This window comes from Symphalangus syndactylus, chromosome 5 (genome assembly GCF_028878055.3).
Source record: "Symphalangus syndactylus isolate Jambi chromosome 5, NHGRI_mSymSyn1-v2.1_pri, whole genome shotgun sequence".
In the NCBI taxonomy this organism is placed as follows: domain Eukaryota; kingdom Metazoa; phylum Chordata; class Mammalia; order Primates; family Hylobatidae; genus Symphalangus; species Symphalangus syndactylus.
This window is the reverse complement of record NC_072427.2, coordinates 68,909,169-68,926,847: the sequence shown is the minus strand read 5'-3', so window position 1 is coordinate 68,926,847 and position 17,679 is coordinate 68,909,169. Positions and strand designations below refer to the sequence as shown.

Sequence of the window (17,679 nt, the reverse complement as noted above, 5' to 3'; positions counted from 1 at the left end):
ATTGATTCATTAATAATTTTTGTTTGCTTGCTTGTTTTAGAGACAGGATCTCACTCTGTCACTGAGGCTGGAGTGCAGTGGCACAATCATAGCTCACTGCAGCCTCGAACTCCTGGGCTTAAACGAGCCTCTCACCTCAGCCTTCTGAGTAGCTAGGACTACATGCACCTGCCTTCATTCCCAGCTGGTCATTCATAAATATTTTGTGAACATTTACTATCTTCTAAGTAGTGTGCTATATGCTAAATATGCAGGGCTTAACATGGCATTGTTCCTGCTTTCATAGAATGTACAATCCAATTTGGGGAGGCTGCATGTCACTTGAAAAGGACACAGATATTGCAGCCAGATAAATCTAGATTCAAATCCTGACGCTACCTTTTACAGTGGGACTCTAAACAAGTTACTATCCTCTGTGCCTCAATTATCTCCTGTATAAAAATGGGGATAATGATAATATCTGGCTTATAAAATAATTGTGAGGATTAAATCATAAAATATGCATGAAGTGCTTAACACAGTGTGTGAAACATACTAATATTTTTAAAACAACATGACTGTTGTTAGTTATTACATATTATTGTTATCTGTATATCTAGCCCATTTCCTCCCTCCTGGTTACCTACCCCTTTTAAACCTTGACCCCCTCATCCTGGGTACAACTTACTCCTTTTCCTCTTTAGCCTTTTAGCATTCAGACATGTTTTCTGATATTTTGTATGTAATGTGATGTCTATATAGTCCTAGTTTAGTCTATGATCTTGTGGAGCTTACATTTTCATGGAAAGAGACAGATAAACAATAAACCTAATAAGTAAATTATATATTATGGTGAAAGTCATGACAAAAATTAGAACAGGGCAGGTTTGGGAGAGGTGGGATGGGGATGGGAGGATTGCAGTTTTAAACATGATGGTTATACGGGCCTCATTAAGAAGAAGACATTTTAAAATTCACTATTTTAAAGTGTACAATTCTGTGGTTTTTAGTGTAGTCACAATTTGGTACAACCATCAACAGCATGAAATTTCAGAATATGTTCATCATTCCAAAAAGAAACTCCAAACCAATTTGTAGTCACTCCTCCCTACCTCTGACAGCCATTAATCTGCCTTGTCTCTATGGATTTGCATATTCTAGATATTTTATATAAATGGAATCACTCAATATGTAGACTTTTGTGTCTGGTTTCTTTCACTTTACATAATGTTTTCCAAGGTCACCCTGTTGTAGCATGTATCAATACTTCATTCTGTTTTGTGGTTGAATAATAACTCTATTGTATCATTACACCACATTTTGTTTATCTATTCATCTGTTGACTGATATTTGAATTGTTTGTACTTTTTGACTATTATGAATGCTGCTGCTATGAACATTCACATATAAGTTTTTTTTTTTTTTTTTTTTTTTTGAGACGGAGTCTCGCTCTGTCGCCCAGGCTGGAGTGCAGTGGCGCAGTCTCGGCTCACTGCAAGCTCCGCCTCCCAGGTTCACGCCATTCTCCTGCCTCAGCCTCTCCGAGTAGCTGGGACTACAGGCGCTCGCCACCACGCCCAGCTAATTTTTTTTGTATTTGTAGTAGAGACGGGGTTTCACCGTGGTCTCGATCTCCTGACCTCGTGATCCGCCCCCCTCGGCCTCCCAAAGTGCTGGGATTACAAGCGTGAGCCACCGCGCCCGGCCCTCACACATAAGTTTTTATGTGGCTATATATTTTCAATTCTTTTGGATATATACCTAGGCATGGAATTGCTGAAGGTATATGGTAACTCTACATTTAATTTTTTTAGTAACTGTTTTCCAAAGTGGCTATATTATTTACATTCCCACCAGCAATATAATAGGATTCTAATTTCTACACATCCTCACCAACACTATTATCTGTCTTTTTTATTATAGCCAAGAAGATAACCTTTGAGCCAAGATTTGAAGGCACTGTGGAAATAAGCCATGGAGAAGAGACTTCCAGGCAGAGTGGCTGGCCCGGGCAAAGCCCTGGAGACCAGAGTGTGCCTGATGTGTTCCAGGAACAGCAAGATGAACAGTGGAACTTGAGAAGCGTGATCGAGAGGACAAGTAGAATAGGATGAGGTTACAGAGCCAAGAGAAGGCAGTGGCCAAATACAAGTAGTTGAAAGGAATTTGGCATTTACTTTGAAAGAAATGGAAAACCACTGAAGGGGTTTGGAGCAGAAAGGTGACATGATTTGACCTGCATTATAAAAGAGTGTCACTCTGACTGCTGAATTATATGTGGGCAGGAGGGGAATCAGGAGAACGAAGAGAAAGTTGGTTGGTTTTTGCAACAATAGTGACATGCAAAGGTGGTTGCTATCAGGGAGGTGGTGAGAAGCAGTTGAATTCTGCATGTGTTTTAAGCAACAAGATTTCCTGACAGACTAAGAGAGGAATATGAAAAAGGAAGGAGTCAAGCAAGACTTCATGGTTTGTGGTTCACTTATTTTTACTTTAAGATATATCAGGAAGTGTGTTCAAATTCATTTCTTCACTATTAGGTCAAACACAAAGTTCTTAATTAAGGCAATCTCACATGTTTAAAAATATTATTCATAGTAATAACAACAATAATACTCAAAACCTATTAAACATCAGATGCTTTAATCCAGCAATCTCATGAGGCGGGTATTATTTTTCTCAATTTATATATGTGTAAACCAAATCTTGAGAAATAACTGGAAGCTCCCCTAATTTTTGTCCCTGCTTCCAACATAGGATCAACTAGAGAAAGTCAAATATGCACCCCTAATCAATCACCTGGGATGTCCCAATCAGGGCTTATCCAACCTTGCCTTTTTTCCACTCTAAAGTTTTCCCACTCCTCTGCCTGCCTTTGAGTCTCTGCCAAAATGCAACTGATGGACTCCTTTGCTATTGCAACCTCTGAATAAATAGCCTCTGCTTGTTCTCATTTGACTGTTCTTTATTTCCACAAGTGTCTTAGGTAATGTTCTCTGGGAAAAAGACTCTGAGACAAAGACTTGCATACAGGTTTATTGGGGGACACTCACAGGGTGGACACCTGTGGAGGGGATGGTAGAAGCAGAATTGGGCAGATGGAGATGAAATGTGATACAATTGCGCTAGAGGCCTCAGCTGACCCTACGAGGAGCTCTGTGGCTAGGATGGCCCTCTAAAAAGGTACCCTTTGTGAGGCATTGGATGCAGACCACCCTTAGGGAAGGAGAGGAAGCTTAGGTTAGACAACTGTCTTTGACTAAGGCCAAGTCCAAAGTAGGGTCTTAGCTATGAACTCTCAGCAGATGGGGAATGGTTGTTTGGATCCCCCTCCAGGGAGAGAGATTAGCTGACCCCATCCAAACACAGTTGACAGTGGATCATGTCTTGAACCCAACTTTAAATCCAAGTTCAAAGCTCCTTTCACTGCAGCATAGCTGTCTTCACCTAAAAACATGACAAATGGAGATTTCGTGAAACTCATGTTCTTTCCTTTTAGTCCAAAACCAAAAACATATTTATGCAGTGATTCAGACATTTTTAGCAAATGGTTTAGAGTACAGCAGTTGGCTCAATTGAATATGGCATTAAAATATCTGAAATAAAACCCGACCTGACCAACCAAAAGCAGTTAGCTGAATTACCACATGTAGACATTCATACCCTCTTAATATTTCAGTGCTTTACTAAATGTTTCCCTCTCTCAATAGAGTACTGTGACTTCCAGCTTTCCAGCTTGAGATGCTGACGAATTGAAAACAAATTGTTGTGAAAATATTACCATTCCCACTTCAAAGATATTCATCTCCCAGGGAAAAGTATTCCATCTTAGTCAAAATCCTAATCAAATATGTCTTGGAAGTTAGTAAAATATTAATTTATTCTTTAAAACAATCTAGTCCTCTTACTTTGTCATTAGTGTTATGTGACTATCAGAAGATTTTAAGCTTTACTGAACTCACTACTTCTTTTTGGGATTTAAAGGTAAATCAGCCAGTACAGTTTCTAGTTATGGGAACTTACCTGATGATTGTAAAAAACATACAACAAGTTCTATCTATAAATTTGTCTGAATAGTCCTTGTGTCTGTAAACAAGGTAACTGTGACTTTTTAAGATCTGTCAGTATAGTCCCTATCACAAGACCTTTCGAATATATTAGTCATTGCTCCCAGAGCTTTTGGCTTTTTGCCTTTCTCTGTGTCTGGAAATTCCTTCACGCTCACCCTTTCACCCTGCTCCCAAAGAACCTTGATTAACCTTGTATGGGATCTCAGCTAATTTGTAATCCCAGGTACCTTTTGCCCATAGAGCATGGTGTTCTTAAACTTTGAGTCATAAGAATTGTTAGGGGAATCTATTAAAATAGAGGATATCAGAGATTCATACCAGATTTAAAGAATCAGAACTTCTGGAGGTGATGCTCAGACAAATGTATAATTAAATGCCTTTTTTGGAATTCTGTTAAATATCACAGCTTGAGAACCACTTGCAAACAAATTGCATATTTCTAGCAACCAATATGCCTAGTTTTCTGGCTACAGAGTATCAAGATAAAAGTGATGATTGAAGTCCATTCTTTTCAGCAGCTGTGTACATAATGACAATCCATGGAAGTAGAAACAACAGGCTGGCTTAGTCCAACAGTGATCCATCTCTATGGTAAGACCTATTAAAAATGGCAACAAAATAAATGCAAATAATAGGGCTGATCTAATAAAAATATCTGTAGAAGAAATTGGCACGGCCAAGTGATTGCTGGAACATAAAAATAAGATAGTAAAGGAGTTGAAAATTATTTCAAGGGTGTGGGAAGATGGGGGCATTGGAAAAATGGCTGTGATTGAAATTATTGAACAGATAAATATTGAATATAGGACTGAGGTGAGGTGATAGGGAGGCTGCAAAGATAAGAACCACATAGTTTAATTCACTTCAAAGGGTATTTATCAAGTCCATACAAACTATGTGCACCGCATTTTCCTACAGTGTACCAAGGCATGGTTACCCAATTTGGATTTTTATTTTTAAAAATAAAGTTCCTGGGCCGGGCACGGTGGCTCACGCCTGTAATCCCAGCACTTTGGGAGGCCGAGGAGGGCAGATCATCTGAGGTCAGGAGTTCGAGACCAGCCTGGCCAACATGGTGAAACCCTATCTCTACTAAAAATACAAAACTAGCTGGGCATGGTGGTGCGCGCCTACAATCCCAGCTACTTGGGAGACTGAGGCAGGAAAATCACTTGAACCTGGGAGACGGAGGTTGCAATGAGCCGAGATCACGCCACTGCACTCCAGCCTGGGTGACAAGTGTGAAACTCTGTCTCAAATAAATAAATAAAGTTCCTGGATCCTGCATTAGCTCTACTGAATCCAAATATCTGGGAATGGGGGAAGTCTCTAATGTATAAATCTCCCCAAGAGATTCCAGTGCATCCAATCAATGGGCCAGCATTTGGGAATCACTATTCCAGAGACCAGAAACATGAATGAGGCATAGTTTGTTTCTAAAGACTGTACAAACTGGTATGGTGAGCTCTATGCTATACCAACTTTCCTAACTTTGTCTTATATTCCTGGCTTCTAAATTTTACTCATGGTTTTTCTTTTCTCTGAAATGCCTTTTTGTCATCTCTGCCATGAAAATATTATTCATCCTTCAAGATCCAGTCAAATATGAGGAGAGCTGGGACCGTATTCCATATCTCTTGGCCACCAGCCTTCCAACTCCACGTCCATTACACAACCAAATACCATAAGATCCAACCTCATAATGTCTGCTTCATTCACGGTCTTCGCATTTCCATCTCCACCTCTTTGGCCCACCTGTACCACTGAATGGCTTTTTAACCACTCTTGCACTCCATCTGCCCTCCTACTCTAATTTATTCTTTATGGTTCTATTTAATATTACTTTTGCACATTTTAATTATAACTATTTTTTATATTAAAAATAAATGTTAGCATTTTCCCATTACCTACAAAGTTAGGGATAAAACACTCTAGTCTGACATTCAAAATTCTCTACTGTATCAGTTAGACTTCCTTTGATTGCAGGCAACAAACCAGTCTGGCTAATTTAAGTAGAAAAAGATACGGAGTGGTTTACAAAATCGAAGTTCCAATCATTTCCTTTTTTTATGTGAATCTTCTTAAAATTCTCAGTTATAGAGAATGTCTGATGCAACATTTTTCCAGCTCTTATTAATAAGAAAACAGGGGACATTGACTGAAAGACCACCTATAATTAGGCCCGCTGGGGATAGTTCTTTCAAAGCAAACTTCGGGTGCTGTTATCAAAAGAAGAAATAAATGTTAAGGAGAAAAGCCAAGAAATGCCAACTATCTCCAAAATAGGGCTTCAATTCAATGGAAGTAAAATTGGATACAGTGGAGGGGAAAGAATTTTATGCTTTCCTTTTTGAGACACCAGAGGTCAAAATGGAGAAGATAACCACGGGAGATAATACTTTGTAGTCTCAATGTACCCCATGTTGGGGGAGAAGGAAGGTTAGTGGTTTGAAGAAAATGTTTTCAACAAAGTGTGGAATGATTCAAGAAGGCATTGTGACTCATAAGGGTAAAGATAAGCTGTTTTCATTTTTTTTTCCGTGATCAATCAACTTCTGTGTAATTACAATGTTCTTTACAAAAAACTTGTATGTTATTTTTTGAAAAATAAGTTAGCCACCACAAGACAGGAACAGCCACAATTTTTACTGGTGAGAATGTCAGTAGGGTGACAGTAACTTCTGTATCTTTAGGAGGGTAACAAGGCTTCCACTTCCAAATTCAAGAAAGGCTCTATCATCTTCCATAGGTCCCATGTGGTGCGGCACCCAAGCATTCTCAGAAGCACCCTTTCAAAGAGAAATGTAGCACCAAAAAATAGTATGTAACATAAAAGTCCAGTGACGGTGAGGACATAAAACATGATGAAAATCCTTAGTGCACGTTTCCTACAAAGAGAGAAAACATCTGTGTTAACCAAAATCTGAAAATAATCACATTGATAGGCTCCTGGCACCTCCACCCAGGTAGCTCTAAAACTTCAACTAAGTAATTTTCTCTTGACTTCAGTTTACATTTGTAAAAGCAGCAGCTGGGAATGGAGGAGCACTTATTTATGTCCATGCTAGGTCTGGCATTGGAATTTCAAGATCCTATAGCTATGAAACAATAAAACCCCTGGATAGTGTGGGGTTCTTTGCTTTGAAATGTCCTTCTCACATCCTAGCAGGTTAGTGCAATCTTTACCTCACTCATGAGGTATATGATGTCTCTTTTTGAGCAAATAAAGGCACAGGCAGTTAGATTTTCCCCAGGACACAAAGTATAACGTGATAAAGGGAATTCAGAGCTCTTTGCCCCTAGTTTTTGTCCTGGCACCAGACTTTTATTTATAAAATAATAGAAGCTTTTTTAAATCATTGAGGACCTATCCTTCTGGGTTGCACCTATGACATATTTTATTTATATGATTCTAAGTCCTTGCATTATTATTTTCTAGTTATAAATGTATTATATGATTAGGGCAGAAAATACAGAAGAACACAAAGAAGAAATGTCATAGATCATCCAATTACCTGAGATAATTACCATCTATAATACTTCAGAAGAGAAAATCTAGAGCATAGTTAATGCTAGCCATGGATCAATTTTGTGACCTAACTCAGTGGTTTTATAAACTAGAGCCAAGTTTCTCGCCTATCCCCACTGGCTATCACTTGGCAGTTACACACATAATTGCTTTCACTTCACACATTTATTAAAGAGCCAATGTTCTTAAGATACTCTATTAGGAAGGGGCTTAGAGAGCTGATAACAGGAAGCAGATGTGTCCTGCCTTCAAGGAGCACCAAAGGCAGATTTGTTCTTTCTTATGAAAAGAAAAACAACTCACTACAAAAACATATCTAGTAAATAAACACTGTTCCTCCTAAATTAAAAAACCAGTCATCTTTGGAAATAGTAAACTATGACATTTTCAAAGAAACACATTTTAACATTAAGTTTTTGGAAAGTAAAACAAATTTTCTAAAGCAAAGATAATTTGGAAAACAGAGAAATGAAGAAACTATAATCTCATCACCCAAATATAACCAGATACATTTTTGATCTTTTCTTCCTCTCTTCCATTTATTCATTCATTCTTTTTATTTTGTCTTAGTTTTTAGTTTAATTTTTTCCTTATGTTTAGAATACACTCGTCTAGTTTTTTCTGTTCTATGGTAAATACTCTTTGTACAGTTAAATTCATATTTATTTCTTGACAGTAATGAATCATTTGATTTTTATTTACAAATCAATACAAGTTTAAAAAATTTAAATTTTCTATTACTAAGCATGATATTCATTTTAAAAGGTCTAGACATTTTTCTTTGGAAAAAAATCATACTTAACTAAATTAAAATAAGGCTTTTCATATCACCTGTACAGAACCAAAAAAAGTGTCACTAATAATTTTATTCATTTTAGACATCTTTGGTAAAGAATAAAATATTCTTTTAACTTTTGAATACTATTTAATTTTCAAACCTTGCCACGTGTAAAAACTTTGATCTTTTCCAATATCTCCACATTATTTATGGTCAGTACATAGGGGATGACCATAAAGGGAATGGAAGGACTAGGGAACATTATCAATAATGGTTTATTCACAAGGCTGTACAACCATCACCACTATCTAATTTCAGGAAATTTTTGTCACCCCAAAGAGGAACCCCATTCCCTGGAGCAGTCACCATCTCCCTATTCCCCAACACTCTGTGCCTGGCAACCATGAATCTACTTTGAATCTATATGGATTTTCCTACTTTGAACATTCATATAAATGGCATCATTTGGATATCCCTCTGTGTCTGGCTGTCTTTCACTGAGCATAATATTTTCTAAGATCATGTTGTGGTATGTATCGGTACATCATTCTTTTTTGCAGCTGAATAATACTTCGTTGTGTGGCTACACCGCATTTTGTTTTTCCATTCATCAGTTAATGGACATTTGGATTGTTTCTACTTTTTGGCTATTATGAATAATCCTGCCATGAACATTTGTGTACAGGTTTTTGTGTGGATATTTTCAATTCTTTTGAGTATATACCCAAGAGCAGAATTGCGGAATCATGTGGTAATTCTATATTTAACCGTTTTAGAAACTGCCAAACTGTTTTCAAAAGTGGTTGTACCATTTTGCAATCCCACCAGTGATATATGAGGGTTCCAATTTCTCCACATCCTCTCCAAAGCTAGTTATTGTCCGTCTTTTTTACTGTAGTCAACTTAGTGGATGTTAAGTGGTATCCCACTGTGGTTCATCATGGTTTTGATTTACGTTTTTTTAATGACCAGTGATGCTAAACATCTATTCATGTGCTTGTTGACCATTCGTGTGTCTTCTTTGAAGAAATGTGTATCCAAGTCATTTGCCTGTTTTTCAAACTGGGTTGTTTATCTTTTTGTTGTTGAGTTGTAAGGGTTCTTTTTTTTTCACAGTTGACAAACGTTCTTGTGTCAATATAATGGTTATAAAAAAAAAAGCAAACAATGCTAGTGACCACAGTGGTAAAAACATACAGTGTTCAAACCTAAGCAGGATTACATCCTTTGGACAGGTTTTATTCCCGGGATATTGGGCCCCTCGGCCATGACAGCATCTACTACTTCACACAGCAGCATGTACCACATGTCCACCTTCAATATCTCTCCAGTCTTGTTGATCTTTCTCCACACAATAGCAGCTATCATAGAACTCTGTGAAAGTGGTTGCCAGCTCATAGAACCATGAGAGTGTGCGTAAGCAAGTCATCTAAAATCTTTTGTAGTATCTCAGGGAGCCATAAAATGCAATGGCCTAGTTTCCATTCCTTCTCATGGTGCAAAATAATCTTGGTCTGTCAAGCAGCTTTTTGGAGCATCTGATCATTGATACTGGCCAGATGTGCAATAGACCTTGTTCTAGTGAAACCATGCAAAAAGTAAGGAGCTGTATTTCTTCTGTCATCTAGCATTTTGTCAAATGAGAAGATGTTGTCACTCAACCAGTTATAGGAAAGTTCAGTTTATTTGATACAGCCATAAGCAACAGATGTCTAAGCAACCTTCAATTCCTCTGCAGTTAAGACCTTGCCTCTTTCTTTTTCCTTCAATTTGTCCATGGGTCACTTTAGTCCTTATTGCAGGTCTACAAGATGAACTGTTTCATCTGAACATATATTGAACTTCTTGTCTTCCCCTAGCAACACACCAAATCCAGCATGGGAGACTTGAGTTACTTTAGGGTCATACCAACCAATCTTTTGAGCAGCAGCAAATATTTTTTGGAAGTGCAGAGATTGTCGACTGTTCACCCAGAGATAACCATATCTTCTTTTTCCTCAAATAGTTTTTGCTTAAGAGCAGCCAGATAAGATGCATCATAGTTACAACCTCCATCTGATTTTTTTTTTTTTTGAGACCAGGTCTCACTCTGTTGCCCAAGCTGGAGTGCAGTGGCATGATCTCGAGGCTCACCACAACCTCGACTTCCCTGGGCTCAGGTGGTAGTCCCACCTCAGGCTCTTTGGTAGGTAAAACTACAGGGATGTGTCACTGATTTTTTTTTTTACAAGTTTTTCCCATGTTGCCCAGGCTGTTCTCAAACTCCTGGGGCTCAAGTGGTCCACCTGCCTCAGCCTTCTGAAGTGCTTGGATTATAGGCATGAGCCACCACACCTAGCCTCCATCTGATTTTACCATGGTTAATGGTATGGAACATCCTGGGACCAACAAAAACTTTCTGCCATCATCTGCTTGCACAAATCATCTATCATCAAATTCCTTTACATCATTCATCCTATCTTGATAGAAGAATTATTCTTTATCTATTAAAGAGATGTCCACAGCATCATAGATTTTACTAAACTATTGGCAGGAGATATCACAGATAAACTTTCAAGTTTTTATAATATCTGGGGTTTTACTCTGAAACAGAATGTCACCCTGATATGCTCATTTCTTAAATTCCTCCTGAGTATCAAACCTCTTAGATTCCTTATAAAAGGCCTGAAGATTTCCAATAGGAGGTGAAACTGTTAGACAAGCTGGAAATTTATCTTGCAGGTGAGCAATATGCATTTCAAACTGGGTCCCCCAATCTCCTACATGGTTTAATCTGAGCACATCATATCCTGCAAATTCAAAGAGGCAGCACATGCTGTCTCCTATGATGGTCAACATGAGGTGGCCTGCACGCATCTGTTTGAGCATTATGAGCATCTTGTATACATCAAGTCCCCAAATTACGAAGACAAGATTCATGCTTTTGTGTATCCCTTGGAGTATTAGGAGAAGACAGATGTGAAACAATTTAATTTCAATAACATGCCATGGGCTCTCTGACAGGATTATGTGCAAGGTGTGCACATAAACTTTTACAACTCAACAGCAAAAAAAAAAAAAAAAAAAAGAACAACCCAATTCTTCAAAATGGGCAAAGGACTTGATAGAAGACAGAGGTAATATTCTACCTGGGTTGGTGGTTGGAGGTAAAGAATCAAAAATGTTTTCTTAGAGGAAATTACTTCTCAGGGTGTAAATGATGGTGTGGCATCTCCTGAACAGGATCCAAAGAGCCAGAATTTGCTGGTAGTGTGTTTCCAATACTGTCCAAGGTAAGGCATTCTGCCCAGCAAACAAAACTTTTCAAATTTCTTATGAAAAGAACATAACTGATAAGAGTGGAGGCGGTTGCGGCCGGGCGCGGTGGCTCACGCTTGTAATCCCAGCACTTTGGGAGGCCGAGGCGGGCGGATCACGAGGTCAGGAGATCGAGACCATGGTGAAACCCCGTCTCTACTAAAAATACAAAAAAATTAGCCGGGCGTGGTGGCGGGCGCCTGTAGTCCCAGCTCCTCGGAGAGGCTGAGGCAGGAGAATGGCATAAACCTGGGAGGCGGAGCTTGCAGTGAGCCAAGATTGCGCCACTGCACTCCAGCCTGGGCGACAGAGCGAGACTCCGTCTCAAAAAAAAAAAAAAAAGAGTGGAGGCGGTTGCCTCATCATGTATAGATGCCATCTTTTAAGATTTTAGATAGATATAGATAGATTTTATAGATATATCTATAGATATGTAGATAGAAATAAATCTATATCTCTCTATACATAGATAAATCTCTATATATCTATAGAAATATATAGAGAAGCTTCTCTGTATTTGCAGCCATCATGGAAGAAAATTTAAAATTAAAGTATTGACTTAATGTTGTTTGAAAGAGTTTTCAGACAAAAAGGAACAGACTAACTAAAAATATAATTAACATTAATAGCCACCCACAAGAGGTCTTTGGTCATATATCTTTGATCATGAAGATACATCTATCTATATTTAGATATATTTATCTAAAGATAAACCTTTAGATTTATCTAAAGCAGTAAGAAAGCAATCTATATATATCGAATGCAATAGATCTTTACTAAATAAGAAAAATCCTGTGACTCCAATGAACATATAGACTTTTAAATAACATAGACAATTTACAAAAGAAAATAAAACAAAACATTTTAGTCAACACTTGAAAAAAATCAATCCCAGCATAATCCATACATTTTGGGGCAGTCATTTAGCCCTGAATGTCCCCTTGCTCTGACTTACCACGCTGCATCGGGGGGAGGAGAGTTCTGCGCTAAAAAGGATGCTGGGGCCTGAGGAAGCAGGGCCTCCATCTCTTCCGTATCTATTTCCTCAGAACTGTGAGAGTCAGTATCCTCTGCCTCCATTTGATACATCCTCAGCTTTGCACTCAGCAGTTCCACATTCTTGCAAAGGCCCTGAAAAAAAAGAGCAATCAAGTACCTTAAAAAAATTCTAAATGTCTCCAAGTCTTACTATAGACAATGCAGAGTGCTTTTCCTCTGGATCACCTTGGGGGCCCACGTTAGAAATCACACATAGGTCCCATGAACAGATCATTGGCAGGTGCATCTTGAACAGAAGGAGACTTACACATTCACAGTGTAAGGTAGCACTATGGTAGAAAACTAAATGAAACCCACATGCTAATCTTTAACCAGTAGATTATTAATGTAGGAAGATGTCCTTGTACTGAATTCTGCTACTCAATTCATTCATCTATGCAAAGCATATTTATTGGGTGACTATTGCTAACAGGTTCTAGGATACAGTGTTAACCAAATAGGCAAGGAATGCAATCTATTACAGGGGCTGGGGGCAAGTGATAAACAGCTAAACACATACGTACATTCTATATTACATGTTAAGATACATACTAAAGAGAAAACAAATAGGGTGTGGGAACAGAAAGTGTCTGAGGTTTGGTGATGGGGACATCTACTCGAGATAGGTGGAATGAGTCGGCCTCAGAGCAGCCGACAGGTTGATACATTCATTCTTTCGTTGTTTCATTTGCCCAATCACATTTACCTCAATGTCTAAGATATTGTGGGAGGAGTTCAAAGATGGAGTTATTTTTTGAGGTAATAGAAATTAGGAGAGGTCTCGATGAAGAGATGACCTGTGAGCTGAGCCTTGAAGAATGGGAAATATGTAGACATGAAGGGCAAGCACCAGATGGCAGGATGAGAAGTAGAAGTAGCACAGGGGTGTGAGAGCTTGGGAGTACACTGGAATTGTGAATGTTCTGTTGGCCCAAGCAGAAGGCCAAAGGGGAGGAAGAAGGCCATAAGACTGGAAACCATCATTCTCAACAAACTAACACAGGAAGAGAAAACCACACACTGCATGTTCTCACTCATAAGTGGGAGTTGAACAATGAGAACACATGGACACAGGGAGGGGAACATCATACACCAGGGCCTGTTGAGGGGTGCGGGGCAAGGGGAGGGATAGTATTAGGAGAAATACCTAATGTAGATGACGGGCTGATGGATGCAGCAAACCACCAGGGGACATGTATACCTATGTAACAAACCTGCATGTTCTGCATATGTAACCCAGAACTTAAAGTATAATAATAATAAGAAGAAGTTAAATTAAATTAAAAAGAAAGAGACTAGTATGTGGTGCACTGTCACATTCTAGGCAAAGAATGACCCCTGCATTTAGATATAAATTATCTGATTTTATCATTGTTTGAATTGTGTAACTGAAATCTTACCTCCAGCCTTTCCATGACTTTCTTCTTTAATTCATAAACTTCATTACAAGCATTCACCTAAAAAGACATCCACAATTCTGGGTAAAGTGAAACTTATATTTTTCTGATTTGTACAATAAAATCTCACCTATTTTGACAAGCCTTATAAAGTGCTTCATTGAAGTTTACTTTTATTCTGTAAACTTCTTCCTCTTAGAGCAAATTCATAGTGTAATCATAAATTGCAGACTGTAAGTGGTATAACCATAAGATTAACAAGATTATTTTCAATACTTTAGAAGTATGCATTTACACAATAGCAGTTAATAATAAATCATGCTTCTCTCTTCATTACTCCTTCCTTGCTCCTTAAAAAACTTCTACCAGGACACAAGTTGAAGAAACATAGTTATGTTTCTGAGAAAATACTTCTTTTAAATATTTAAAATTTTAGAATTTGTGAATGTAAGTCCTCATTATGTCAGATTGAATATTCAGGCCCAACGGCTTTGCAAAAGAGCTGTCCACAAAAAGATCTGGTTCTTCTTCTCTTCCCATGTCTCCTATAGGTTGCCAGGTAGAGATAACAGATGGTTTTGGCTGGTTTCTGTCAGTAAGCACAAGACACGGGCTGAAGCAAACCATCACCTTCTACGACGTGAATGCCAATTGCAGGTGTCACAAGTAAAGAATGCTTTTAAAGGTTTTAAATTAATCATCCACTAAGAGAAGTTCAGGATACCCTGAAAAGCAGAGATATAGCAGGAAAAAGAGTATACTAGGATTCAAGAAAAATGAGTTCTAAAGATGACACTTCTAGAAATTAATTTTTTTTTGAGACAAGGTCTCACTCTGACATCCAGGCTGGAGTGCAGTGGTGTGATCATGGCTCACTGCAGCCTCCATCTCCCCAGGCTCATGCGATCTTCCCACTTCAGTCTCCTGAGTAGTTGGGACTATAGGCATGTGCCACCATGCCCAGCTAGTTTTTTATTTTTTGTAGAGATGAGGTTTCTTTCTCTTTTTTTTTTTTAACTTTTATTTTAGGTTTAGGAGTACATGTGAAGGTTTGTTACATAGGTAAACTTATGTCATGGGAGTTTGCTGTACAGATTATTTCATCACTCAGGAATTAAGCCCAGTAACCAACAGTTACTCTTTCTCCTCTTTTCTTTCCTCCTACCCTCCACCCTCAAGTAGACCCCAGTGTCTGTTTCCTTCCTTGTGTTCATAAATCCTCATCAATTGGCTCCCACTTATAAGTGAGAAAATGTGGTATTGATTTTCTGTTCCTGAGTTAGTTTGCTGAGGATGACAACCTCCGGCTCCATCCATGTTCCCGCAAAAGACATGATCTCGTTCTTTTTTATGGATGCACAGTATTCCATGGTATACATGTATCACATTTTCTTTATCCCATCTGTCATTGATGGGCATTTAGGTTGATTCTATGTATTTGCTATTGTGAATAGTGCTTCAGTGAACATTCACGTTCATGTGTCTTTATGGTAGAATGATTTATATTCCTCTGGGTATACACACAACAATGGGATTGCTGGGTCGACTGATAGTTCTGCTTTTAGCTCTTTGAGGAATTGCTATACTGCTTTCTACAATGGTTGAACTAATTTACACTCCCACCAACAGTGTATAAGTGTTCCCTTTTCTCCACAACCTGGCCAACATCTGTTATTTTTTGACTTTTTAATAATAGTCATTCTGACCAGTGTGGGAGATGATATCTGATTGTGGTTTTGATTTGCATTTCTCTAATAATCAGTGATATTGAGCTTTTTTTCATATGTTTCTTGGCCGCATGTATGTCTTCTTTTGAAAAGTAAAGACAGAGTTTCACCATGTTGCCCAGGCTGGTCTTGAATTCCTGGGCTCAAGCAATCAACCCGTCTTGGCCTCCCAAAGTGCTAAGATTAAGGCATGAGCCACTCTGCCCAGCCTCAGAAATAGATGCTTAAAGAAGTACTTGCAAGAGCAATCAAGGCATGGATTTTTGAGGCATAGTTTGTAATGGTAAACATTGATTATAAAGCCCCAAGTATCCAACAAAATAAAATTAATAAATTCAAATATCAAGCCGTGCATTATATAGGAGTGAAAAAAAAGTAAAATGACATCTAGTAGCATAGAAAATTGTTGAAGAAAATATGCTAAGTGCCATAGCAGTTGCAAAACAATATGTATAATACAATCCCATCAAAACAACAATGTGTAAATATATGTATAAAAATTTGGAAGAATATAAATATACTAAAACGTTCATTGTATTTGTCTTTAAAGGAGGAGGGTATTTTTCATTGTTATATGAAATCATTTCATAATGTTTTAATTGTTAAAATAAGCATGCAACCAGCCACAGTGGCTCATGCCTGTCATCCGAGCACTTGGGAGGTCGAGGTGGGTGAATCGCTTGAGGTCGGGAGTTTGAGACCAGCCTGGCCAACATGGTGAAACCCCATCTCTACAAAAAATACAAAAAAAATTAGCCAGCTGTGGTGGTGTGCCCCTGTAGTCCCAGCTACTAGGGAGACTGAGGCATGAGAATCACTTGAACCCAGGAGGCGGAGGTTGCAGTGAGCCGAGATGGCGCCACTGTCTTCCAACATGGGCAACAGAATAAGACTATCTCAAAAAAAAAAAATCTATCTATATATAAACAACATTATATATATGTATAATGACCACATCCTATGTAAGTGGCCATTGCGCTAGGCATCATGCTAGTTAGGTACAAGTAACAAGGATATTTATCCTCAAGTAGCTTATAGGTGAATTACAGAATATACAGTATAGCTATTTTTTAACACGTTTATTCATCACCAATCCCTGAATTGGGTGGTTTAATTATTTAGAGAAGAGCTGTGCTGTGACAATCTCCTTTTATTTGGTATCCTAGTTTATTTACAGAGTAAACATCTTCATACAGCCCTTATCAAAGATAACTGGGACAAGGTCAGTCTCTGAATGAAAGCCCAGAAATTCACATAGAAATTTTAGAAAGTTTCATGGCTTGGGGGCTCAATATTAGGTCAAATAACACACAAAGGCCACCTCAAAGTCCTTTCTGTAGCTTGAAGTTCTTTCAAATACTTTCGTTTCTGTTTTGCTTTTTTAAAAAATAATTTTACCAATTTTCCCTCCCTGCCTTTTCATGTCTTTCTTAGTTATTCCATTTCTTTATGAAGAATAAGTAAGCCAATATATGTGATATTATTTTAACTTTATTAACTCATTTCTCCTTTAATTTTCCCACTTTTTATTTGCTATTCCTGTATCTATTTCTAACAACCATCACTTTTCCCTTCACCAGAGTAAGCCTACAGCCATTGTTACTAACTTTGCTTCTGTAACAATTTTACCTATTTATTTATTTTGTTGTTTTCGTTGTTTGTTGGTTGGTTGGTTTGCTGAGGCAGTGTCTCACCCTGTTGCCCAGGCCGGAGTGCAGTGGCTCACTGATCACGGCTCACTGCAGCCTTGACCTCCTGATTCCAGGAGGTGATCCTCCCACCTCAGCCTCCTGAGTAGCTGGGACTACAGGCATGCACCACCACGCCTGGCTAATTTTTTAAATTATTTGTAGAGATAGGGGTC

General features: G+C 38.3%; 1 protein-coding gene and 1 pseudogene across 7 annotated transcripts in view; both read right to left on the bottom strand.

Moving 5' to 3' along the window:
• Positions 1 to 3,000: 3,000 nt before the first annotated feature.
• The window catches only part of SMCO2 (single-pass membrane protein with coiled-coil domains 2), a 37,868-nt gene continuing 23,189 nt past the window's right edge, over positions 3,001 to 17,679 (bottom strand). For all 7 annotated transcript variants that reach the window (XM_055280296.2, XM_063640319.1, XM_063640322.1 and 4 more), the window contains 3 exons: positions 14,092 to 14,148; positions 12,609 to 12,784; positions 3,001 to 6,937 (listed from right to left, as the gene is read on the bottom strand). In XM_055280296.2, coding sequence (XP_055136271.2) covers positions 6,739 to 6,937; positions 12,609 to 12,784; positions 14,092 to 14,148 — 432 coding nt within the window. In that variant the 3' untranslated portion in view covers positions 3,001 to 6,738. The remainder of the gene's footprint in view (positions 6,938 to 12,608; positions 12,785 to 14,091; positions 14,149 to 17,679) is intronic.
• Positions 9,575 to 11,212, bottom strand: LOC129483222 (arginine--tRNA ligase, cytoplasmic-like; annotated as a pseudogene).